We start from the raw sequence: 26,471 nt of genomic DNA on the forward strand, positions 1-26,471 counted from the left end.
TGACTTTATACAGCAGAACACACCTGGCCCAGGTGTGGCTCATGCAGCTAACGAACCTCCAATCTGCACTTGCAACACACAAGAAAATACAGGAACACCTGCTCAGGTGGAGGGGACATTACATCATGGAGTCAGTGAGTTTTGTATTTTATCTGAGTCAAACTGAACTCTCTGTGATCAGCTCCTGTTGTCAGAGTCATTTTGACTCTACTGTGATACTGAAGGAAAGTTAGAAACAGGAGGATTCTGAAAACAGAACTGTTGCTATCTGCAACAAAAAACCTGGATCCTCGACCAATCAGATCTGACCTCGAGTTGTTGGCGTGGATTTGGAGGGTAATCTGAGTTGGAACCAGGAACAGGAAGTCAGTCTCGTTGTCAGCCACCGTCTTCTTCACCACCGCCAGCTCCGGAGCCAACCCCCAGTGAGCCGAGTAAACGCTGTAGGCCGAGCTGACAGCAGCGTTCCCCTTCTCTTTAGTCAGACCAACCAGCAGACCCTTCACATCATCCCTGACACAGGAGGAGAAATGTTTATTACAATTTCCCTGTTTCCAGTCTTTATACTAAGCTAAGCTAAGCTAACCAGCTGCTGGCTGTAGCTTCATATTAACATACAGACATGATAGTCTCAATGTAAACACCAGACTCTCAGAGGGTCTCACTAAATGTTGAACTGTCTCTTTAACATTTAATTATCATATTATCTTGTTAGATTCTGAATGAAGTTCTGCAGCCTCTGTTTCCTGAGCTTTATTGTGAAAGGGCGTCAGAGATGATGATATCCTCAGGAAGTGAAGCCACGCTGAATCACATCAGCAGGTGTTTCAGGTCTGACTTGAGTTATGAGTGTTTGAAAACTGCATTAACTCTACTGTAACCTTCTGTTACACCTGCGTGCACCTGTCTCTTTCAGTTCAGATGTTAATGCATCAACTATAATAATACAACAGTGTAATTCATATGATACATATCACTCCCTAATCAGCTCAGGGATCTCCAACATGACCACCAGGGGATGCCTGACACCTAACAAGGTTTCTACAAAGATTTCAGCACATGAAGGAACAGGTGGAAACAAAGATGGAGAATAAAAAGAAAAAGTAAAGTGAAGAGAAGTAACCAGAGAGGAGATTAATCTGAGGTAGAGTGTGACGGGGGGAGGGAACGACACTCAGAGGAGTTTCACACAGCCGGTTAGTTCTGCATTACACATTGCAACAGAGTGTCAAGGCAGGAAATAGATGACACAGTCGACGTTTGTCTGCATCACAGTGATACCACAGAGAGAGAGAAAGAGGGTGAACCACAGCAGGCAGAGAGGAGAGGCTGGAGAGAGAGGAGAAGAGACGAAACAGAAGGAGGTGAAAGGAAACAAGAGGAGGAGGCTGGAGGATGAAGATGACACAAAGCTGAAGTTTGAAGCTTTTTAAAAAGAAGTGCATCAAAAAGATTCAAACAGGAAGAAAACGAGGGGAAAAAGGAGAAGAACAAAAAGAGAAGAAAGTGGACGACGAGAAGAGACGAGTTTGAATTGAGCAGACGAGGAAGCAGAAAGTCAGAGAGGAGGGTGAGGGAAGCAAGGGAGGCAAGAGAGGAGAGGAGGCAGACATCGAGAAAAGTGGAGCAAGAAGGGAGGAGGAGAAAGAAGAGGTGAGGAAAGGAGGAGAGGAGGAGGAAGAGGACCTGCAGAGTCATCATGGAGGAGGACATCAGGAAACAGGGGATGCTTTACCTCCAGCAGCAGAGGTTTGGAAAGGTACCGACACCAGCAGAGAAACTGACACACAACGCTAACAACAGAGCTAAGAACACAGCTAACAACACAGCTAACAATACAACTAACAACACAACTAACAATACAACTAACAACACAACTAACAATACAACTAACAACACAACTAACAACACAGCTAACAACACAACTAACAATACAACTAACAACACAACTAACAACACAACTAACAATACAACTAACAACACAACTAACAATACAACTAACAACAGAGCTAAGAACACAGCTAACAATACAACTAACAACACAACTAACAATACAACTAACAACACAACTAACAATACAACTAACAACACAACTAACAACACAGCTAACAATACAACTAACAACACAACTAACAATACAACTAACAACACAACTAACAATACAACTAACAACACAACTAACAACACAGCTAACAACACAACTAACAACACATGGATCTCTGAGTAACTTTATCTGCAGCAGCAGTGGGAACTTACAGAAGTAGAAAGAATATCAGCAGTTACAACAGTAACAGTAACTTGTGCGTTTTGTGTTCAAGTATTGTTGAACTGTGTGTGTCTGTGTGTTGCTGTGTAGAAGTGGAAGCGTGTGTGGTGTGTCCTGTACAGAGAAAGCTCCTGTTCGATCTCCAGACTCGAGTTCTTTGAATGTAAAGATGGAGAGAAGAGCGACAAAAGTCTGCGCAAACAGCAGGAACACAAGAAGGTACAGCACATTCTACTGGACTCAACTGAACTCTACTGAACACTACTGAACACTACTGAACTGTGTTGTATATTATTCTGTTCTACAGTAGCAGTCTCTAGTCCATTATATTTTACTCCACTGGATTCTACTTTATTCACTGTATTACACTGGACTCTATTGTGCTCTACTGTATTGTACTCTACTTTATCTGTACTCTTCTCCACTCTATTCAGCACCTGAACCCTGCTCGAGTATATTCTGTTGTTCTACTATTCTGTTCTGCTGTATGTTACTGTGCTGTACTCTATTTTTTTGTATTCTACTTTGACTTTAATCTGCCCTGCTGTATTCTACTCCACAATACACTCTGTTGTGCTCTACTTTATTGCACTAATGCTGAACTGTATTCTATTGAACCCTGTTAAACTCTGCTTCACTACATTGTACTCTACTCTGCCTGTTCCTCTCTATTCTATTCTATTCCACCCTGCTGTATTGTTCTTTACCTCATTGTAGCACTGTACTCCTGACGTAGAGTATTCTGTTGCATTGCACTTTATTGTTGCACTCTGTTGTACTGTTGAGTTGTACTTTCCCTACCGTGTTCTACTTACTGTACTGTACTCTTAGTCTTAAACCATATTCTACTGCACTCTACTGTCTGCTCAGTATGTATCTATCAGGAAACACTCTTGGTTTTATTGATTCTACAGTATTCACTCATTTCTTCCTCTTTCTTTGGTCTTGCTCTGTTACCATAGCAATAACATACACAGTTACCTAGGTGATAATGTCCCGTGTACATCTCCTAGGTGATCCGTCTGGCGGACTGTATCAGGGTGTCGGAGGTGGAGATGGACGGATGTCCCAAAGATACGGGACCCTTCCTGGTGGAGACCACAGAGAAGATCTACATGTTTGCTGCAGACAGAAACCAGGTGGAAGACTGGACACACAAACTGTGTGAGATCGCCTTCCCTGTAGGTACACACACACATGCACACACACACACAGACACACACACACACACACACTTAACCTAAACATGATTCAAACCTCAACCTTTAAACCAAGTCTGAACCTTCAGTCATTTAAATCATTTCTTCCCAAAATGTCCTCACAATGCAGAAAAGTCCTCACTACGAAGGTTTAAAACTGATGCTGTTTGGAAAGTCCTCTCAATGTCATGTGACAGTTGTAAGGTCACATGTAGAGGTCACATGTGGGCTGTTTGCTGCTTGAATGAAAGTGTGAATGAAGGTGTGATGGGAGGATGTTGTCGCGTCAAATGTAGAAACAGACTCCTGTGATGCTGATGTCTGGTGGTCAGGAGGACTGATTGGTTACAAACATCTACAACTTGTTCTACGTGTATTTTGGCAAATGAGACTCCTCGTCTGAGATCAGTTGTGTAGTGTGTGCGCTCTCAACAACAGTTTGGGACTGTTGGTGTCTGGTGGTGTGAGTCAGAGCAGCGGGCGGTTAACAGCCCAGATGTCCTGACTTTGAAAAGTGATTTTAACTTGCTTGTGTGAAGGGGGTGTGTGTGAAGGGTGTGTGTGTCTGGGGGGGTGGGGTTGGTGGAGGTGTGGTACATATTTATTTTTACCAGTGTTGTTCAGATGCTGCTGAGTTTCCGTTGGTGAACAAGTTTTATTAAAGGAGGGAAAAAGTGGTTGAACTGACGCTGATCACTTCTTCTTCTTCTTTAAAAAATAACTATATAACTTATAATTTGATTAATTTTACCGACTACGATCTCGGATGTGATTTGACATAGCTTTCATTAATTCCAGTCTGTTTTATTGATCCTGTTTTAGGTGTTTGGCTTTTTAGTAATGAATCAGACTAATCAAACTTTATTTGTTACCTTTCATGTAGGTTAATCAAAGTGTTTCACAGACGACTGATATGTTAACAATGAGGTAGAAACATTCTGCACACAAGAAACAAAAATGATGAAAATGAAATAATGAATAATATCTGAGGATTCAGACAGTGATCATTGATTATTTAGGCTGATAAAGAAACACAGCAAGTAGCCTGAGCTCAGTTTACACTGTACAGTTAAAAACATCATCAACAACATCATTATCAGTTATTCTGCTGAATATTTCTATATTTAATCTTTGGTCCATTAATGTCAGAAAACTGTGAAAAATGTCTTAACATCTCAGATTCTCAGAGTTTAAAGTGACAAATATCTGATTTTGTCTGACCAATATTGACAAAACCAAAGAGATTCAGTGTCAAACAAATAAAAGCATCAAATCCTGACATCTGAGAAACTGGAGCAGGGAGTGTGTGGTATCTTTGCTTTAAAATGATGTCATTGACTCATTTTCATTTGAAGTGCACAAACTGAAACATCCAGCCTCAACTGCCCCCTGTCCTCACGTGGACCAGGTCTTCATAGAGGTCATAGAGGACTGAAAACAGGCCTCAGTGTCAGTGGCTCTGTTTCAATCCAATTCAATTTTTCAATTCAATTTTATTTATATAGCGCCATATCACAACAAAAGTCATCTCAAGGCACTTTTCATATAGAGCAGGTCTAGACCATACTCTTTAAAATAGGTATTTACAGAGAGAGACTCTCTTTAGTTGTAGCAGAATGTGATCAGTGTGTTTCTTTTTAGGTTCAGAACATAAATCTAACAGTTTTACAACAGGATGGAAAGTGTAAAACAAGCTGAAATTACACAGAGGTTTGGTTTGGTTAAATTTTGGTTTGGTTTGGTTTGGATTAGGTTTGGTTCTGTTCAGTTTAGGTTTAGGTTTGGTTTGGATTGGTTTAGGTTTGGTTTGGATTGGTTTGGTTCATCCTGACTGTGAGTTTTGAAACCTGTGACCTCAGTGTTGAGAAATGTGAGTTGGTGATTGTAAAAAATGGTGTGAACTCGCTCTCAGGTCTGCTCTGACTGTAACGTCTAAGGTGGACTGTCAGTCGACAGTCTTTATTGGGAAACGAAGCGTCTACAGCCGGTCGAAGCAGCAGCAGACTTAAGAGGAAACTGACAAACTGACACAGCTGTTTTGTCATTTTGGTGTTGCTTTGTTTATGTCTTTGGTGGTTAAATGCATTAAAAACAGCAGTGATCCTGTTTGGTGTCGTCTGTACAGATTGCAGTCAGATAACTCATCACCAGGTCAGAGCTTTATAAAGTGTTTCATACAGAAACAAAACTAAACAAAAGTAGTAAAACACAGGGTACAGTTATAGTTAAAACTAACTTAAATATGACATAGATAAACTGTAAATATAGTGATTCCAGGACAAAGCAGGCGACAAACAGAACGGTTCCCTCTGTTGTTTTGGTGTTAAATATTGTTAGTGTGGTTATAAACAGCAGGATGATGACAGACACCTGACAGTCCTGAGTCACAGCTCCACTTCCTCTTTCTGTCTCTGTATGACAGGAAATACACATTTTCTACAACGACAACCAATCACACGGCAGTGTCATCTGTCAGATAGAAAGTCTGAGAGACTTAGTTCAGACTCACAAGACCTCATCCCTGAGTTTCCACAGATCTGAGGTCTGAGGGTTACAGGTGAAGTCACCTGTAACGTGCTGCTGCTGGTTTAGAACACAGGTTAATGAGTGTCTGTCTGACACAGATCTAACCTGAACAGACACAGGGAGACAAACAACCTCGTATTCAATAGGATTAAAACCAGATCAGGGACTGGTCTTTGTTCTTTGGAAGTTTGTTCTTATTTTTCAGAATCAGAATTTAAACAAGTCATTTATAGATGCCATTAAAACTGCGCCGACCCTCTGAGCGGCCTGGACAGTGTTAGGACGTCAGGGAGGTCCAGCTCACCTGGTCTACCTGCTGTTTGGTTTTCCTATATTTTGTTAGTTTTTATATTTAGTTCTTACTTGTGTGGTCGTCCCTTGTTTGCCCAGTTTTGAGTTGAGATAACACAAATTATTTAAAGACAGAAATGGAAACAGCATGAATATATTCTGACTTTATTCCTCTTTTTGTCTTATTTTACTTTATCTGCCATATGTGCCACCAATTCATTGACTCACAGTAATGAGTTGTACTGTGTTTTTATCTATTGTCAAACTTGATAAAAAGAACTTGAATTAAATGAAGGCAGTTTAATGAACTAAATGTTCCAGCACTAATCGATTATGTGAAATTAAACAGCAGCTTCTCCAGTTTGTCAGATTTTCAGTTTTTCTCATAGTTAAGTGAAAAATCTTTGGACGGCAAAAACACATTTTACAGATGTCACCTTGGAATTTCACATTAACACCATTTTCTACCATTTAACTGCCATGAAAGGATGAGGTGTGTGATGAACTCACTAAATAAAATGTGTCGTTTTCAGGTTTGATGCAGTTTGTTTTGTGTTGTGTGCAGATGAACTGGACAGAGCACGGGGTGAAGAGAGGCAGCCTGCAGAGAGGAAACAGGGTGGATAAAGATGAAGGGATGGAGGACAACTCACTGTACAGCGGCAGAGAGACAGGTACACCCGCTCACCTGTCTGTATGTCTCACCTGTCTGTCTACCTGTGTGAATGCTGGGGGATTAGCAGTTTTTACCATCAGTCTGAAACCATCCAACCAGTTCTCCCACTCCTCACAGTGCTGGTCAGGTGGATGAGTGGAGGCATCACCGGGGTGTTCGATAGCATGTATTCATTGTTATAGACACACTACCAAGATGACTGCACATGCTGGACTGGTCCAGCACAGTCATCAAAGCCATCATCATAGGTTTCCTTTGGTCTCTGAAGACTGTGGAAATCCATGGTCCTGTGGTGGTGGACGTCTCCTCCAGTTGCTGCACAGTGTTTGGTGGCTGTAGAGCGCTACACCAAAATCCACTGCAGTTGAAGATGCAGTTATATCTCCTTGTAGGTTTGAATCCCACAGTGGAGGTACCTGGGCGTATGTTGTCTTAGCGTCCAGTGAGAGATTGGTGGTGTTGGTAGAGCCCAGGTATATTAACAGACTGACGACTCCCAGCTCGTAGTCCTCGGAGGAAATGAATGGTGGTACTTCCTGTGCCATCACTTCTGTCTTGTCCAGGCTAATGGTTTATGGCGTTTGAGGACCTGGACTCATCCCTCTGTCAGGAACAACAGATCAGTACGTCTCTCAGGCTGTGCTCTGAATCCCACATCGGAGCGTTATCAGGTGAAATGTGCAGCAGTTTATTATAATCCGTCGTCAGGTGACATCTAGTGGCCATGGTGATTATGACAGTAGCGAAGCAGGAAGTCAGGTGATGGATGGATTTTCACACAGGAGACCGCTGTTTGCTTCCATGACCCTTCTATAACCATAACTGCATGTTTGTTACTGAAACTACGATGATGACGGTCATCTAACCCTAAGGAGGTTCTTATTTTAACCCAGACCATGACCTGAAGGAGTTCAAAGACAAACCTGTCTCTTAGAAATGATGATTAAACTGTTCCCAGTCATGCTGTGGTGGCAGTTGAATCAAGCAACACATGTATTAACAGCAGAGTCCCCAGGAGGTGGATGTGGTGGATGCAGGACTATGACACCAGAGACCAGGGTCTGTGGTTTAGGAAAAACACTTTACCAGTCTTTAAGGACACTAGTTTAGAAACATGATGTGGTTCCACTGCAGCAGCGTCAGATCAGATGCAGGCTGTTTGGGAAGGAAGTGAAGTGTAAATTCTGTCATTTTGTTTGAAGGAATCGACTTGTTTTCCTGCAGTTTTTAGAATAACGTCAGCTGATGTCTGTTTATTAACACCTGAAAACTCTTTGTCCATCATTCACTGACATCAGTTTCTGCAGACTTGACAACCAGAGAGCGAGACTTCAGGGCTAAAGATCAAAACCCTTAAATTCTCTCATGACAGAGTCTTGAAAAGTCTTGAATCCTCAGTCCAGACTTCTCTGGTTGTATTAACATGTTCAAGCAGTGGTTTTCAGTTCGACCGTCAGTCAGAACTTCCTGTGTCACACCTTCAACCAAACCTCACTTCCTCTCTCTTGCTCTTTTCCCATCGCAGCTAAATTTAGCAGCCTGTGGCTAAAATGACGCATTTATCTGCTACAACACACACATAGACAACAGATGAAATAACTGAAAACCAAACACTGCAGTTTTGTGGAACTTCTACTTTATTGTACTTGGAGGTTCAAGTTTCACAACATGACATAAATTTTTTTTAGTTTTTTTTTAACTTCCTGGCTGTTGCGTCCTCAGCTGACCGAAGTTATTTACGGCTCTGTCAGCTTTGGTTGCTGCCTGTCTTGGAGGTGCAGTATGTGACAATGACAGGAAGTAAAAGTACTAAAGTAATGTGAAAAGACTTCATTACTGCTGCAGTGATATTAGGATCCTAAAATACTTTGCACAGACAGAATCAGGAGACTTCAGGTGACCGGGGGCATTTTTTTCCACAGGTGAAGTCAAGTCGTGAATAAAGGCATCAACCAATCAGTGTACACTACAGTAAATTAGGCTATAGAACAGCTGACCTGAGAAAGACTGTCAGAGGCTCTGGGTCAAAGGATCCTGGGAATTGGTCCTCTACCTCCTCATCAGGACCTCAAACTGTCCCATCGACATTCTGAGATATGTCCTAAACCAGCTGTGGTGGAGCCTCAGCTCCTGTGTGACACTCTGAAGCTCTCTCAGACCATCGTCACACTGACGTCACACTGAGATGGCCATTGTTTCTGAATAATGAGCTGGTGTTTGTTTGAACCTTTATTGAACAGGTGTTGCAGTGCTGGTGTTACGTGTCATTTATTTGTGGGTAGAGACCTTTAGAGCTTTAGAGCTTCCAGATAATGTAGAATGTAGAAATTGTAGAGTCCAGGCTGTGAAAAGTCCAGTTCAGACCAGAACACACAGATTTTAAAAGGTTTGATGTCAAAAGCCGAATTCAATTCAATTCAATTCAATTCAATTCAATTTTATTTATATAGCGCCATATCACAACAACAGCCATCTCAAGGCACTTTTCATATAGAGCAGGTCTAGACCGTACTCTTTAAAATAGGTATTTATAGGAATTACTCATTCTTTTACATTTCCAGTTTGACTGATTATTTTACAGTCCAGTGGTTTCCAACCTAGGGGTCAGTTGAAGCAGCAGATGTTGAAGCTGCAGGTGTTGGGAGAGTTGTGACACCATGAATCACACAGACATGGAGTCAGGAACCACATCTTTTCTTTTTGCTGACATGGCTTCAACAAGCTGCTGGAGACGTTCGGCAGCAGCTGCAGTTTTGTTGGCTGTGAATCTCTTGTTCCACCACATCGTAAGGTCTCTGCAGGTCTGAGATCTGCTGACTGTGGAGGCTTTGAGAGGAACTGAACTCATGTCTTGTCAGTGGCAGCTGCTTTAGACGTCAAGTGCTTTGTGACATTATCCAGGTCAGTAGCAGTCCTCAGGTCTGCTGCAGTGTTTAAACCAGGCTCAGCTCAGCTCCGTCAAAGCAGTAGCAGCCTGAGCTGCTGACGTGGGGTGGCCTGGGTCTGTGGATGCACAAAGGTTGAGATTGATAAGGCCAGGTGACATTTTTCTGATTTCAGTGTAGCTGTAGCCTTGGTTTCCTGTTGTTAGCTGTGGTCTTCTGCTGCTGAGTCGTGTGAGATACTTTTTCCATCGTAACATGTGGTTAATTGAGTTTCTGTCAGCTTGAACCAGTCTGACCTCTGACCTCACAGCAGTGCTGATGAGTCCCACTGATGTAAAGCTGCACTTCTTTGTCATCAACAGATTTAAAGAACAGCAGAGCATCATCAACATACAAACACATGTTAAAAGTTATTTCTACGTCTGCTTCTGTTGGACAGTGGGAGGTGACCAGGACCAGGTGCACACAACTTTTATCTTTGTGCAGATTTTTTGCAGAGGTTTTGTTGTGAATCTCATACATAGAGTTTTATGCATCTGGAGTTTTGACAGTCTTCACATCACTGTGTTTCAGTCCTGTTGTCATGAACATAACGTCTTACACTGCAAAGAACAAGACATTAAGTTTCTATAGAAATAAAGTGCAGGAAAACAAATTATTAGGAAACATAAGCTCAGACCCAGATGCAGCTTTTGAATCCATGTTAAAATCACAAATCTGCTGGTGTTGGTCTGGTCGGAGGTGAAAGTAGTTTTATTCCCACTATCCTAATGGTGAATCTCTGATGGTTGTCGCCTCTGTCTAGAAAATGTCATGAGATCAGTGATTTCTGAAAAGTGTTAGAGGTGTGAGGAGAGGAGGAGCTCTCAGAGGAGATGAGTCTTCACAGGTTGTTGAAGACAGAGAGAAACGCTCCTGCTCTGATCTGGGAGCTGGTTCCACCATCAGGGAACCACAGACCAGATCAGTCTGGACTGAGAACAGCATGTGGTCAGGGATGGAGATGATGACCCTTAGAGGAACACAGTCTGAGAAGCAGGAGAAGCCTGAAGGACTGAGTTCAGACCCAGAGGTCTCTCTGTAGGCAGCAGCAGAGACCTGGATTAGATTCAGGCGTCCATGTTTAGCCAGTGGAGGTCATGTGACCTTTTAGACTGATCAGAGACCAGAAGTGGACCATCTGTAAGGGTTTCACTGTGAAGGGGGGACCACCAGGAGGACCCAGAGCAGGTCCTGTAGCCATGTTCTTGTTGAGTTTGACACTGTTGTGTTTAAGCTTCATCACAGAGCTCAGGTGAAAAGGTGAAACCTCAGCAGAGGCTGTTTGATGTCACTGCTCTGTGGGTTTGAAGCTTTTTGATGATCAGACTGTGGAGCGTCAAACGATCAGATCATTACAAACCTGTGGATTTCAAAAAGCAGGAGTGATCAGATTCTTCACTGTGAGGAAAGTCCTGATCTGAAAATATTACACAAGTTTTAGACTTAGACTAGACTTTATTGATCCCTTTGGGATGACTCCCTCAGGGAAATTAAGTGTTACCACCAGTATTACTGATGCATTAACATATGAGAAGTATACTGACATCCTGTTGGTGCAGTGAGACGACTGCAGTCAGATGAGTCTGAATATTCTCAGTTTTCAGTGCAGTCAACAATGTTTTCTTTTTGTCAAATATGTAAAGTAAGCAGCTAACAGCAGCAACAGCAGCTGTCAGAGAAATGTCGAGCTGTGAACTGTGCAGCATCACCCACTGAGAGGTGGTGGAGTACAAGCAGAAATAGAAATACTTAAGTAAAGAATAGAGTCATACAGAACTTCACTGGTGGTTTTTAGTTTCTGTTTTCTGTATTTTCAGAAAAAATAGAGTGAGACTTTAAATGGACTTTAAACATCTAAAGAGCTGAAAAACCTTGTATCTGAAAGTTTTCACTGCAGATATGTAATGTTTTAACCTTTAACTAGTGATGGAGAATTTTTCCACTGTGGTTTTGACTGAGTTTTGACTGAGTTTTACTGACGTTCAGCATTTGCACTCACACTCTGAGGGCCACTTGTCAGTGTTAGTTGTGTAGTGGAAACTTGTATGTGAGTGAGTTCCTGCTGCGGTGTGTGTGTGTGTGTGGTGCAGGGTGTTGCAGAGCTGCAGTGGCCGGCAGCGGCCTCAGCTTTTATCTTGACAGGACAAACTTCCTGCTTCTTAACAGGAAGCTGCGCTCAGCCGCAGCGGTGGAAGAAGTACTCAGATCACTACTGCAGTGTAACAATACTCCATTACAATATACATCAGTAACAATATGAAGTGGTGAGTGGTGTATTATCCAGTTATTTTACTGGAGCTTTATTATAGATGCATCAGTGTGTTTTCATGTAACTGGTTGCAGCTCAGTGGTTCAACCTTTAACAAAGCTTACTAACTAACTAACTAACTAACTAATCAAATGTCTTGTTCTTAAAAAGTAAAAAGTACGACACATACGAAACATCGTACAGCATCACTCAGATCACTGTGGTACAGTAACATATACCAGAAAAGTCAAAGTAGCTGAGGCTCAGTGTGCAATAATGTTTGTCTTTGTTTTAAGCACACACAGTGTCTCAGCTGTTTCACTGTTGATAGACACAAATCCATCAGAAACGTGTGAGAATCAAAGTGTAACAGGCAGTTTTCTGTTCTCCAACATCCATCAGATCCTGTGAGAGCTGTGTATGACACACATACAGTTGTGTTCCTATGGATGAGTCGGAGGACTGATAAACGCACAGATGCTGTGATGAAGGTGAAAACCTCTGTACAGCAGCAGCTGACTCAGCTCTGTCTGAGACGGATCACATGTTTCTGTCTCATGTTTCAGTAGTTTGATGTGACGCTCCTCCCTCTACACCTTCTCATGCTGTTGTCGTTCTGAGACTTTTGTAGATGAATTGATCTCTGATGTTGTAGTGATTGAAAGTATTTCCGTTGTGGAATCCATTAAATCTGAGGTTAGTGTGGGTTACAGAGGCTGTGGCCTCAGATGGGGTTCGATAACACTGAACCAAATCTGAATCCTTCTGAGTCTCTTCTTGAATCTTTTCAGGTCGTTGTTTGGTAGCAAAGTTAGTCCTGTTTTTATTTCCCTCAGTATCAAAGTTAAACCACAGTGAAGTGATTGTCACCACATCTTCAGTCTGTGTAGCTCATTAACCCTCCACTCTGTCCACAGCCACTGCCTAACACCTACAAAAGTAACAAAGTAACAACACAGTATGTTGGACAGTAAATAAATATATAAACGTCCTGATTTTTCCCTCCACTAACTTTACATTTGTCAGTCGCTGACTGACTTTCTGCAGCTTCTGTGGCGACGAGCTGGACTCAGATATCGGAGGTGTTTTCAGTCAGCGACCTGCTCATCAACCAACAGCAGACTGAGTGTTACTGCAGCGCATGAGAGTCGTCTCAGATCAGTCCAGTCTGTCTCCCTGTGTTTCTTGTACTGGTTTCGATGTGAGCTGCAGCTCAGATTGTGAGTTTATATTTGGTCGGTGGTGACTGTGAGGTAATGAGGTCAACCAGAACTAAGCTCAGCACCGATACACAGAAATGTTCAGGTACAAGTGGTTAGTCAGCACAGAGCCACAGCTATAGAGGTCAGCTCACTGTAAAACTAAACAGCTGAACAGGAAACACAGTCATTCGTTAGTATCTTGTTTTTATTTCAACTTGATAATGTTTTGTTTATGTGCTAATTCAGTGATAGCTGGAGTTCATCACTAACCTACAGCCTTTCAGTGTCTGATTATCAGTTATTACTACAGTGACTACACAGACCTGATGAGCTCATTTTTAACAGAATAAAACTGTTAATTTTAGATTTTAGTGCAAATCTGATCAATACCCTGATCAATAACCTGCTCAGTAAGATGAACAGAATATAAACAGTGTAAACAGTGTTTGAACACAGACAGAGAACCTGCAGTAGAATCCTCTTACAGTTGAGTGATAATGTTCTTTATACTGCAGTACTATAAATAGTACTACACACAGTGCTGTAGTACCACAACAGTAACATTTCTTTGTATAAATGAGGTCGTGACGTGAATCTCCTGAAGCTGCTACTGTTTCCCCACATCCTCAAACACCTGCAGCACACACGCACCTGGCTCAGTGTGTGTGTGTGTGTGTGTGTGGTTTCCTCCTCAGTGTGGATCAGCTGATGTTCAGAGATCCTACCCTGTGTTTCTCTCTCAAGAGAAACCTGAGAACAAGAGAATCAGAGAAACACAAACCAACAAACACAAAAGCACTGAACTCGTCCTTTCAGCTTCTGAACGAAGGCAGTGATTGAAACGACATGATATATTTTCTGTGAATCAACCAATCACTAAGTTGTTTAATCAATAAATGTGTGTGAGCTCTGAGGTCAAAGTTGAGATGAACACTAGCAATGTGTGTTTAATGTGTGTGTCTATTTAGTGCGTGACTTCAGAGTATGTGTTCGGAGGACGGAGGCGTCTGATCGCTGCAGACTGAAAGGAGACGGCATCCTACGAGCGGACGTGGACGCTCTTCACCTGCTGGATAAGGCGGGAGACGTGGTGTACACCTGGCCGTACAGATACCTGCGCCGCTTTGGACGAGACAAGGTGACACAGTGTTTCACTACATTAGATCATCCCAGGTGTTTATGAGTCTACAGTTACTTCATACATGTACTGACAGGAAAAATAGGAAAATAACAATAAGAGAGAACTGTTCTGGGATCAGTCAGATGCAGAAAATTACCCCCAAAAATCTCAAATTTAGAAGCACAGAAAAGTTTTTCTGCTCCTGTTGCTGTGAGAGTGAGAACATCACATCTGTATGGAGCGAAGAAGAGACTCATAGTTCTGCTCTGAAATGAACTCAGCTATCTTTTCTGCTGCTGCTTGTTTTACCAGTTTGACATGTGGCTGTTTGAACCACCTCCAGGAAACAAACACGACCAAAACCTCTTTTTATCTGTCACCAAACCAACTGCCAACCACAGAAACAAAAACATCACAACCTTAAACTCTGCTACATCCAGGTCTCTGGTCCAGTTCACTCCATCTGAAACCAGGAAAACACCACTCTCAGGTGTGAACTGTGTCCTGTTCTGCAGGTTGGAGAGGATGGAGAAGTCATGAGAGGAAACAAAGAGCTGCAGTGGTCTGCTGACAGAGATCTGTAATCCAGAGCTGCAGGGCTGATCCTAAAACCAGGAAGTCAGTTAGCATGTTAGCATGTTAGCTCTTCCTGTTCCCTCGTCCCAGAGTCAGTGTGTTTCTGGTTAAGTGTCTGAAATAAGGAGACATTTTCAGGTTTGATTCTCCGACATAAAATGGGTCAGTAAATCCCCCACTCCTGATGTTTGAAGCTTTTCCGTGTCTTAAAAAAGGCGGTTGCTAACGAGTGTCTAAATGAGACTACAGAGGTTGTCGGGGACGTTAACATGAAAACCCATCTACTCACCAGTCCACCTTTACAGCCTCGTTGTGTTTCTACTCACGCTCTTTCAAACTCTCACTAACTTTCTAAGAAGAAAGGCTTTTGTAGAAGAGCTCAGAGCTAAATGAAATGACCAGTTGGAAGCTTAGTGGTGGAGACGTTGACGTCATGTGACCGTGGTGTAGTTGGTTTATAGCCTAACATTAGCTTCTTACTTCAAACATCAGAACAGTGGTGTTCATCTGTGAAGATGATCTGATCAACTAAACCTGAAGGATCAGAAACTTTAGCTGCTCACTGTTTATTTTCTGGAATGATCCAAAACACTATGAAAAAATCCCATTGGCTTTTTGTGGAGGAACCAGGCTGATGCTAACTTCAGGACTGGACTACAGAAACACATCATCACTGTGGGACTCTGTAACAGATGATCAGTGGGATCCACCGCTGTACAACAGCCTCCATCAGTGACAAAACACTGATCACACTGGTTCTGATCTGAACTGGAGGAAACCATAACTTTAGTGGAAAAGGACGATCAGTGAGTGTGTGACAAAGCTTTGGCCTCTTCACAACCTGCAGCTCCAACACCAATTATTGTTCACAGGATTCTTATCCCTCACAGGCTTTACAGTCAGAATAAAGTCTGGATTTTATGACTGAAGTCTTGTTTAACCCTGACTCTCTTTCTGTCCTCAGTCCACCTTCTCCTTTGAGGCGGGTCGGAGGTGTGACTCTGGCGAGGGGAACTTCGAGTTCGAGACCAAACAGGGGAACCTTCTGTTCCAGGCTGTGGAAGCTGCTATCAACCTGCAGCGGATCTCCCTCCCCCACAGACAGACCTCCGGGGGGGGCCAGATGAGTCCGGAGGCCCCCCAGAGCCTGAGCCTGCCCTCCCTGCCCCTCAACACGCCACCGGCCCAGAGCAGGACGCCACCGCCACCTCAGCCCCGCAACCAAACCCCACAACCCCCCACTGCTCAGGTCAGCTGACGTTAGAATTTCAAAATAAAGTCAGAATTGTCAGAGTACAGTCTGGATTTTCACAGTAAAGTCAGGATTTTTCTGTTTTAAAGAAGCTGATGTTGTGGATTTAAACTGACTCTTTTCTGTCTGCAGGCAGGCGGCGGTGTGTACAGCATGGTGACCGAACATCCAAATCTACAGATAAGTCATCACAAAGACAAAGAGAGCTCCACTCTTTCACAACAACAGCAACAACAGCGCCCCCAGCTGGTAGGAGACCAAAACACACAGAGCTTTTATACTTCACAGGTTTCTCAATTTTAGTTCTGAAAATATCTCCAGCTGTGAAAATAGACACGTCTTTACTGTCAAACCCGTAAAGTTTCCTGACTGTGACTCACAGCTGAGATACTGCTGAGACTGACTGACATATAAACACAGGCCAAAGTCCTAAAACCTCCTCTGTGGTAGTTCCTGTTCTCCAGGACCACTAACAGCTGCTAAATATAAAGGAACAATTTAACACTTGGCTCCAATAACAGATCACTGTACATGTCACTATAAACCTCATCACTAAAAGGATCAATAATTCTGATCAATAAATCAATCCACAGTTACAGCTGCGTTTATAATATCAGAACCGTGTGTCTTTACTACGTCCACTGATGAGAGAAACTGTTTCAGTAGAAACTTAAACTGATCTGTCTGATCAGGTTCAAATGGTTTGACCTCACCTCAGGTCTGTACAGAACCAGCTGACCTCAGGTCTCCATTGTGTTTGTTAAAGGGACTGGGACAATAAAAGATGACTAAATGAAAAGTGACTGTGACTATGGTTATTGATCACTGATTGATTTGTCTCTCACTTCTGTTTTCAGTCTCGTTTGGAGCCTCCAGTCGACAAAGTTCTGACCGGAGTGAAGAGTCTGACTCTGGACACTCGTGGCGTCCCCGTCCCCCGTAAGAACCAGGTCAAGATGATCTCCAGCTGCCCCTTGCCCCACGCTGAGCCTGGCCCCAACCTGGCCCCGGGCTCTGGCTCCACCCCCGCCCACAACTCCCGCCTTAGTCCCAAACTGAGCTCCAACCCGAACTCGGATGAGATGTACTCTCAGATCACTCTGCCGGGTGCCAGCGAGCGAGGCACCAAGAGGGAGAGGAGGGAGAGAGGAGGCAGCCTGGCTCCCCCCTGCACCCCTCCTCAAATCAACCCAGAGCCGGAGTACTCCCTTCCCTTTGACACCATCGCCAAGAACGTCATGGCGGACATCCTGAACTCCCAAAAGACTCGTGTCTCTGAGTCTGGTGCCGACCCGCTGTACGACAGCATTGATGAGATGAAGATCAGGAACGTCTTCCCGGCTCAAGCCGCCACTCTCGGGCCAACGTACGGAAAGATGGAGCACATCTACGACGAGCCTGAAGGCTGCGCTGCTGCCACCAGCGGAGGGCAAAAACCCACCGCTCCAACCTCGGTGTACGACGACCCAGAAGAGATGAGAGGAGATGCCTGGAGGATCATGGGTACAGCTGCTGACCCCAAAGGTCATGAGTACCCGTACAACCCCCGGGTGGATGACTATGCGGTCCCCAAACGACCCCAGAGGGCGTTTCTTGCCACACAAAGCAACGAAGACGAAGACGAGGAGGATGAGGAGCAGCAGCCAGAGGAGGAGGAGGAGGAGGAGGAGGAGCAGAGGGAGGACCAGCTGGATTCACCATACAACAACGTCATGGTGAAGATGGAGTAGAGACAACAGGAGGAGGAACAGCACACAGGAACGTCAACATGATTCACATCAGCAATGATCACTGAGACTCACTGCAGACACATTTTATTATATCATGTAACTTACATGTCTTCAGTAATCTGAAGATGTCTCCTCGGGCTTAGGTGAGTGATGGAGGCTATTTTTCACTGTTATCTGATATGTTACAGACTAAAAGAAGGATGGAGCTGCAGCGTGGATCACAGGTCTCAGCTGCTCCACACTGATGGAGGAGGTGGAGTCCAGATGTGTGGATCTGGGAGCTGATGTGATAAAACTATTGCTTCTTGTTTATGGGACTTTACATACTCTCACTGGCCCCTTTATTAGGTGCACCTTGTTAGTACCAGGTCCGACCTTTTTATCCTCAGACCTACCTTAACTCTTTGTGGCGTAGATTTAACAAAGAGCTGGAAACCTTCCTCAGAAAGTTTGGTCCTTATCGACATATCAAAGTCACTTAACTCACCTTTCTTCCTCAGTCTGAACTTCAGCAGGTTGTCTTCACCATGTCTTCATGACAAAACACACTGAATAAAGTGGTTGGTGAGTGGAGAAACAGCTTTAATTGTTCTTGAGTTTAATGAGCTTGTGCCACAGGTGTAAGCTGAAGCTCAGGTGTGACCTGACTCAGCCCTTGTGCGTGTCACTGTTTCCATCAGTAAAAGGTACAGCTCCTAGTTCAATACAGTGAATCCCCCTGCTGATGCATTCAAGGACACTCCAGCATCTGAGGTTTGAAAGGAGCAGCTGCTCAGCTTTAACTTTTTAATAATGAGTTCTGAAAAAAACATCTTTGTCTCTCTCATTGTCCATGTTTACTTTATTCTCTCTCTTTATTTGGATCCGCATCAGCTTCCACAGACCTGCTGCTCGACCTCCTTGGTCCAAAAAGAATAAACTCAAACAACTTTTTAAAATCACACAGAAAAAACTAGAAAACACAAAACAAGCCACATGTAAAGATCAGAACACAGTGAAATGACTCTTCTTATACAAACATAGAAAGTAGAATCTTACGAGAATAAAACCAAACTTCACCTGTTGAGTTTGTCAGACTCAGCACAGGGACAGTGTTGAAAGTGCTCTCAGCATTTATTTATATGTCAAAATGATGAAAATTGATTATTTGATGAGTCTGAGCTCAGGCCTGCAGTGTGAATGTTTGTCCTGCAGGAGGCAGCAGAGCTCAGACCAGTGGTTGTTCCTTGAGTGAAATCAGACACTGGATTCATCTCTGGATCTGTGTACAGATGCTTTCTGGATAAACAGCCTGTAAATCTGAAATAAAACCTGATTTATGACTCTGATTATCAGACTGTTTGACACTTCATTCAGATGGTCACAGAACTTTCAGACACATCTCTGTTCATAGGCTGAAGAAACAGCTGATCATGAAGGCAGACGTCCTGAAAGTGAGAAGAGTTGGTTTCTACAGAGGACAATACACACACAACACAACCAAATGCACACGCACACTGCAGATACAGAAACAACCAGGATCGTCCTCCTGGAGGATGACTGCAGGTCCTGACTTCCTGTCACTGACTCTGAAGCCATGATGAAGATATAACTGATGACACCATCACAGCTTCTTGCTGAAGTCGGTCTGCACACAAACAAAGCTCATTTACTTTCATTGCCACAGTTTAACATATAACATGCAGCTAACCTGTCAACATGTTATATACAGCTCTACAGTGATGATGTGTTTCTGTAGTCCAGTCCTGAAGTTAGCATCAGCCTGGTTCCCTCCACAAAAAGCCAGTGGGATTTTTTAATAGTGTTTTGGATTATTTCAGAAAATAAACTGAGCAGCTAAAGTTTCTGATCCTTCAGGTTTAGTTGATCAGATAATCTTCACAGATGAACACCACTGTTCTGATGTTTGAAGCCTAAATCCAACCTCCAGAAGTAAGAAGCTAATGTTAGGCTATAAACCAACTACACAACGGTCACATGACGTCAACGTCTCCATCAGTGTCACTGTGTTCTTTTCAGTGTGTTGATGTTATAAGATATTGTTCCTGCTGTCAGTCATTTATCAACCATGTGTATATTCTACACATACAACTGAATTCATCACTTTGTTCTTGTGCTTGAGGACAAACTAACATTTAGATCCTCTCCTGACTGGGCCGACCAACAAACCTTTAGAGGTGACTCTTCAGTCTCAGATATAATGATGGACAGACTGTGAACTGTAAACACTGAAAATGTGGAATTCTGTTTTTATTTGGGGAACAGGGTAATTATGACTTATGTTACTGACATTCAGTTGTGATCAATCTGCTTTATTAATCAACCTTTGTGGGCGACTGTGGCTCAGGAGGTGGATCAGGTCGCCCACTAATCGTAAAGTCAAATAAAATGCAGTTCAGTCCATTAATGGATGTTTGGTACCAATAATTGTAACTGATGGAACCAGGTCAAGTATATTTTTTGTTACTGTTAAAGAATGAAATAAGAAACTGCAACAATTACGAAGCAAAATATAAATATCTTTTAGTGTCTTTTAATTTATAGTCACTTCTACGTGGTGTTTGACCATCACATCAATCACCTGTCTTTACTGAGACTGTTTACACACCTTACCATTTTCAGTGAACGACTAAAACTAAAACTAAATTTAAAACTCTTGTCCAAATAACTCCTGTCCTGAGTCTTTGAAAGCTTCATAAGGCAGCAAACTTTCCTGTAGGAGGAAAGTTTTGTTTTTTCCGACGTTCCGCGATCCTTTAACGCATCACCACAGGCGCCATCCAATTATAAGAAGGTGACGTCAGACGCCGACATTCGAATACCATGGCGGGATCAATGGACGGTGCTACCTGCGTCATGGCGGGGTCGACGTTTAAGACCCCGGGAGCTGAACAGAGAAACGGCTCCTGTCTGAAATATTGTGTAAAGTTCAGAAATACCGTCCGACCACAGGAGGAGCCCGGAGTCTCACCTGGACAGGTAAGCGATGTGTCTAAATTAGCTGCGAGTTAGTGTGGCGCGTGTCAGGCTCGTTAACTTTGTAACATTGAATTTGTTTAGAGTCACATTTACAGCTCTGTGTGGTGTTGTAATGTTCTGTTTTCATTAAGTTGAGCTGGAAACCTTTCATCCAGTTACTGGATGAAATTCAGGAGGAGGGATTGTTTTACAAAGTGCAACCAGTGACAGGTTTCGGCTTCAAGTCTGCGCCGTTTAGGCTCCAGTCGGTGTAAAATCTCTGACAGAGGGTGTGAATAAACAGATTTGTTTAATTATCTGTTTATTTAAAGTGAATATAAACTGGCAAGGTGCGATGGTTAATACACCCACTCACATTATTGGTCTGATAAAACGGCCGAGGCAAACAAACAAATGTTACACCTGGAGATAGGCCTGTGTCCAGGTGTAACTGTCTCCGACTTCAATCCAAAGTCCGCCCACTAATGTTCTTATTTTTGCCACTGACAGACTGATTGTTATTCTAAGTGTCTGATAACATTATGGACAGGATTCCTACAGAGATGGAGCTTTTTATTAAAGAGTAGGATCCTCTTCCCATCTCTCAAACACCACACTGATCCCAAAGTGAATTTCAGGGTTGAGAAATTACTAACAGTTTCTACAGGACCAGGAAAACTTCAGAGACTGGACTGAACTTTTTTTTTTTTTTCTTATGAACAGATCAGTGCCCTCCTGTATGCTGTGGAGAAAAGCCACTGGGAGAATCTCTCCACTTAAATCCACTCAGAGGGTAAGTGATGCCATTTAAGTAAGTTAACTGTGAGTTAGCATAGTGTTAATAATGTAGCTGTTTACAGACACGTTGATTTTACTGAAGACCTTTGTAGCTTATAATGTCCTGTTTTTCTCAAGTATCTGAAAAGTTTTATACCAAATTTCATCTAGAAACCAAAGGAAATTTCAGAGTTAGGAAATGACCCAACTGTCAGAGGTGAGACTCTACTCACTCTTTTTTTTTTTTTTTCTTTTTTCCGTCTTCCAGGTAGATCTACGAACCAGTAAGACACATTTTTCTTTTTATTCTGTGTGTTTTTGAATGGCTGTCGAGCCGCTCTCTCTTTGGTTGTTTTGAAGGTGTCTTATCATGTGTTCTGTCTTTGCTCAGATTAATGTCTATTTGAATTGTTTTGCAACATGCCATCCGTTTAGCCAACATAGCAACTCGTGTCTAATTTGACCATGGCCACCCATTAGTTCGTTGCTCCGTCCGACATGGCCACTCCTTTGTTTGTGTCTTTCTGTTTCTCCTTCTCTTTTTCCTCTTTGTTGCAGAACAGATAGCCACACAATTGTGTTGTTGTCCCAACACAATTGGAGTGTTTAGTGGTTTTGATGGTGAGTTTATTTAGAGGGCTGCAGAGTAGTTAGAAGCTTTGGGAGAGAAATTCTGACCTAAATAAGAACTGAGCTGGTGATGGTGTGATCAGGAAGAATCAGGTGTCAGGGCTGGACTGATGTGGTTCAGAGTCTGAAGGGACTTGTTCAGGACTCTGTGGAGACATGTTTTGTTAACTGAGGACAGATGGTCAGCTGGTTTTTACCTTTTCATTGGTTCAATGATGTGAGAGTGTTTTTGTATAAAGCTGCAGGATGGTGATGATAGGAAAGTTTCTCCAGTCATCACTGAAGGTACCTTGACTTGGCTGCTGTGCTCTGACTGTTGATTTCTGTCTCGGTCTAATGAGCTTGGATCAGTATATGTGCACTAACCTTTTTTCTTTTTAGGGAAATCAACAACTGGTGAGTCCCATTTTTCTCTTCTATAATTCTGTGTAGTGTTTTTGGAGGTCGCCGAGCCTTCCTGTTTATCTGTCATAGGGCTGAACAGTTAATCAAGTGCAGTATCCAAATCACTGGAACTGCAAATTTTATATTGTATCTCAGTGAAAATTAAACTTAAAAATTTGCACTAAAATCATGACTCATCACAATATCTGCTGAAATAATTTCCACTTCATTTATTTTTCTTAACTGTAATAAAATCCAGTAGGGCTGTGTCTGTTTCTTCTAATTTTTCACAAACACACCATGTCATCATAGCTCATCAGTGTCATTACTTAGAAATAAAGTAGATTCTAGAAACCCAAGACATCACTGAAAGTGAATTTAGCTTTCAGACAGTAATTTCACACACTACCTTTAATGGATTATAATAATAATAATAATTTTGTGCTTGTGCATGCAGCATGATCGTTGGTTTATCCATCCAGCGTGGTTAACGGTCAGTCCCTGTGTGCATTCATCCATCCAACATGGCTGCTGGTCAGTCCGTCTGTCCGTCATTTTACATTTTACATTTGTTCCTGCTGGATCTTCAGAGAGAACATCCTGGTGTATCTCCACACAGTAAGTCCTTGTAGACCTACAGTCTACATAAAGTAAGTGCTGTGTTTTTTTTTCTTTTTTGTGCTGGGTTTGGATAGGATGCTACTATTTTTATTTGTTTATGTTTATTTTTATTTTTTGTTATTTTTGGACCGCCAAGCCATCTCCAATCTATCCCTCATCCTTTGGTCTCAGCCGCCGAGCTGATCTTACGATCTGTCCATTTCCTCGTTCATACAGCCAGCGTGACTTCCCATCTGTCCGTCCTAGTCATCTAAAAATAGATAATGATTAAATTGATCATCTAAACATTGTATAGATGCTTAAACATCAGATGCTTAGATGACCATATCTATATAGTACAGTGTATTTTACTATAGAAGACAACAGTAATTGGTGGAAGACCTATTCCTGCTGTCCTGCTTTTTTTTTTAAACCTGTATATGCTGAAAGAAAATGACTGACTGCTTCTAGTCAGTCTTTTTCTTTCAATTTGTCTTTCAGGGCAGGGTCTATGTTCACTTGTCTTGGCTGCTGTGCTGCAACAAAGCCTAAGCTCATCTATCTCTTTATCTTTTGTTTGTCCATCTTTTTGATGGCCGCCATGTCATCACTTGTGGCAGCACCTGTCTGCCTCTGTTTGTTTGTCTTTTCCTTTGTCTGTTGATTTATGTCTGCGTGTCCGTTGTCCATGTGCTGTGGTTTTGTTTGGCCGCCGTGTCAAGAAAACCACAGTACCATGTTTGCCTATTTTTATTTCTACATTTGTCCGTCCAAGATGACAACCATCCGTTCGTCTACCCGTCTATTAGTCTTTAGAATCAGTTTCAGGTTTTTCTGGTGAATCTACAAACAAGTAAGTCCTGTGTTTTTTTTTTTTAAATTAATGAGTCGCTGCACCAACCCTTTCTTTCCTGTCTCTTACACAAACGCGCACACATGCGCACACACACTGATACTGACACTGTGTCTGTCTTTGTCAGTCTTTGTTCATTTATGTCTCTTTTGTCCATTTGTGTGTCCGTCTGTCTCTCTGTTTTTGTTGTGTGCGTCTGTATTTCTTTGTCTGTCTGTGTCATGACCAACTGACATTCTGATGGGCTTTATTGGACTAATTGACTGTGTCTCTTTGTCTGTCTGCCTTTGTGTCCATCTTTCTTTGTGTGGCTTTATTGGACCGACTGTACCAGACTCAAAAACTGACTGTCAAGGACTGATGGATCAGAAACCTGTATTACCAAAGCAGTACAGAAAATGAACATAGGCAGATAATTGGCAATACACATACAACAATATGTTAATACCAACAATCTCAAATATAATCTAAATGACTACATTCAGTCGAACTCGTGACCATACAGGGCAGAAACTCTACTAATGTATAGAGAGAATCCCTTTAGTAGACGAACTTGGCGTGTGCCATGACTGTTTCCAGCTCTGTCCAATCAGCTTAGATCAGCTTTGGTGCAACTTTTTTTTTCCCCCAGGTATATACACAGAAAGTAAGTATCTCCTTTTCTAGGTGCTAACTGTACAGAACTGAAGAAACCTTTCAGATGAAAGGTTTTCAAGAACCTCAAACAAGTCCAGTTGCCTTTGTATAGCACCTAGAAATACCAGGACCTGGATGACTGAGAATCGTCAAATAAAAGTTAAGTGTTATTTATTTATTTTTTAATTCTGTTGTGTTTTTGTCTTTTTCTCTGTCTGCCCTTTCTACCTTTTGTCTACCTTTTGTTTCTGTCTATCATTGTCTGTCTCCATGATGAGTCTTTAGCACTATGTAGTACATAAACTTCAGGGTCACATATTCACCCTACAAGAGTATAAAAAGTCAAGCATTTTGATCATCTGGGTTTTGCTGTCTGTCTGAAATTGGTTACAGACCGCTCATTTGTTTTTCTCTTAGCTTGCCTCATACTCTTAAAGATGTGTAATGTCCAGCTCGGATTAGTTGTCATTCATAGTTTGCTTGTTTGTTGTTTGCTGTGATTTGTACAGCGTAGTTGGTGTTGCTTGATATTCCACCTTTTCTCCTTGTTACTTTTTATATTTGATCTGAGATTCCAAATTGATCTTAAGAGCATTTTTTGATATTTTGAATATTTCCTTTATTCTTCTTTTAATATCACCATATTTTATTACTGGGATTGATTGGTTAACTGATTTGGACTCTGCTTGTGATGTTGGCTTTCTTACATCATCTGTGGGCTGAACAACTGATTATTATGAACTAAAATCTGTATTGGCATCTGAATAATGCATTTTTACATTTTGATTTAAAAAAACAAAATTGGATTTTGATTTTAATGCTGGCTTGTCTTGCTCTGTCAAGTTTAATTCCAACTGGAGACCAAAGCAGAAACTTTTGTGTTTTACGTAGGGATGACGCGGTTCTCTCTGTATTTACTTGCGCAGCATGTTGGGAGGCCTCCCAGCAGGGGAATTTTAACCCACCCCTGCAACGCGTTAAGTGACTAGAGTTTGATAGCACTAATCGTTAACTTGATCCACTGCGGCATTAACTGACACAGAATATTTTGTTTTAGTTTCATAAGTACATGGGATTGTCCCTTGGAACTTTTCATTACTTGGATTCTCTGAGAGGGAGCAAATCTGGCAGAAAAAGACAACTTGACCCAACTGGACCCCTGATTTGGGTATATCTGCTTAATTTTCAATATACAGATGATGAAGTCAACAGAATGAATGAATGAATCAAGTTCTCACCATTTTTTACAATTTGCGCCTACTGAGTTACCTGCTAATGACATCCTTGAAACAGAAAAATTACACTGTGGGCTGAATTCCAGAGAAGGTCTTAAGGTTAACAGGCATTGTCTTGAATAGAAACAGTGGATGGAATTAGAGCTCATAGACTTTCCTTGCAATTAGAGCCAGATGCTGCAGGAAGAATTCTTGAATTAGATGAGACATTAACAGGCCATGAGATTTACAGGAGACAGCTCTTGTGTTTAAATGAGTGACAGCTCGTATGAAGTACATTTGACAGTTCCTCCTTAGCTCCTGATTGTGTAGCTTCCCTGATGTTCCTTTCTCTATGTTAATCCTTGTTTGGCTGCCCATCAAATAATCCCACTTCATTCTACCC

General features: G+C 42.3%; 1 protein-coding gene and 1 long non-coding RNA gene across 2 annotated transcripts; both read left to right on the plus strand.

Annotated features, from left to right (window-relative positions):
* The first annotated feature begins 1,085 nt into the window (after positions 1 to 1,085).
* dok2 (docking protein 2) lies at positions 1,086 to 19,341 on the plus strand. The gene is made up of 8 exons (XM_018693438.2): positions 1,086 to 1,759; positions 2,357 to 2,485; positions 3,280 to 3,447; positions 6,848 to 6,956; positions 14,304 to 14,473; positions 15,996 to 16,280; positions 16,416 to 16,532; positions 17,141 to 19,341. Exons 1-8 carry the CDS (start codon positions 1,700 to 1,702, stop codon positions 18,011 to 18,013), a joined length of 1,911 nt encoding a protein of 636 aa, XP_018548954.1. The 5' UTR covers positions 1,086 to 1,699; the 3' UTR covers positions 18,014 to 19,341.
* Positions 19,342 to 20,854: 1,513 nt separating this feature from the next.
* Positions 20,855 to 26,471, plus strand: LOC108894170 (uncharacterized). Its single transcript, XR_001962779.2, has 3 exons — positions 20,855 to 20,992; positions 21,695 to 21,764; positions 22,017 to 26,471. It is a non-coding gene; the product is annotated as an uncharacterized LOC108894170 (long non-coding RNA).

Source organism: Lates calcarifer, unplaced genomic scaffold, assembly GCF_001640805.2.
Source record: "Lates calcarifer isolate ASB-BC8 unplaced genomic scaffold, TLL_Latcal_v3 scaffold_20_43, whole genome shotgun sequence".
NCBI classification, from domain to species: Eukaryota; Metazoa; Chordata; class Actinopteri; family Centropomidae; genus Lates; species Lates calcarifer.

Excerpts from the sequence above, each read along its gene's own strand:
- dok2 (XM_018693438.2), top strand. The coding sequence starts at position 1,700 with ATGGAGGAGGACATCAGGAAACAGGGGATGCTTTACCTCCAGCAGCAG. Across the intron at positions 1,760-2,356 it reads AGCAGCAGAGGTTTGGAAAG|AAGTGGAAGCGTGTGTGGTG; the intron begins GTACCGACACCA and ends GTTGCTGTGTAG. Across the intron at positions 16,533-17,140 it reads AACAACAGCGCCCCCAGCTG|TCTCGTTTGGAGCCTCCAGT; the intron begins GTAGGAGACCAA and ends TTCTGTTTTCAG.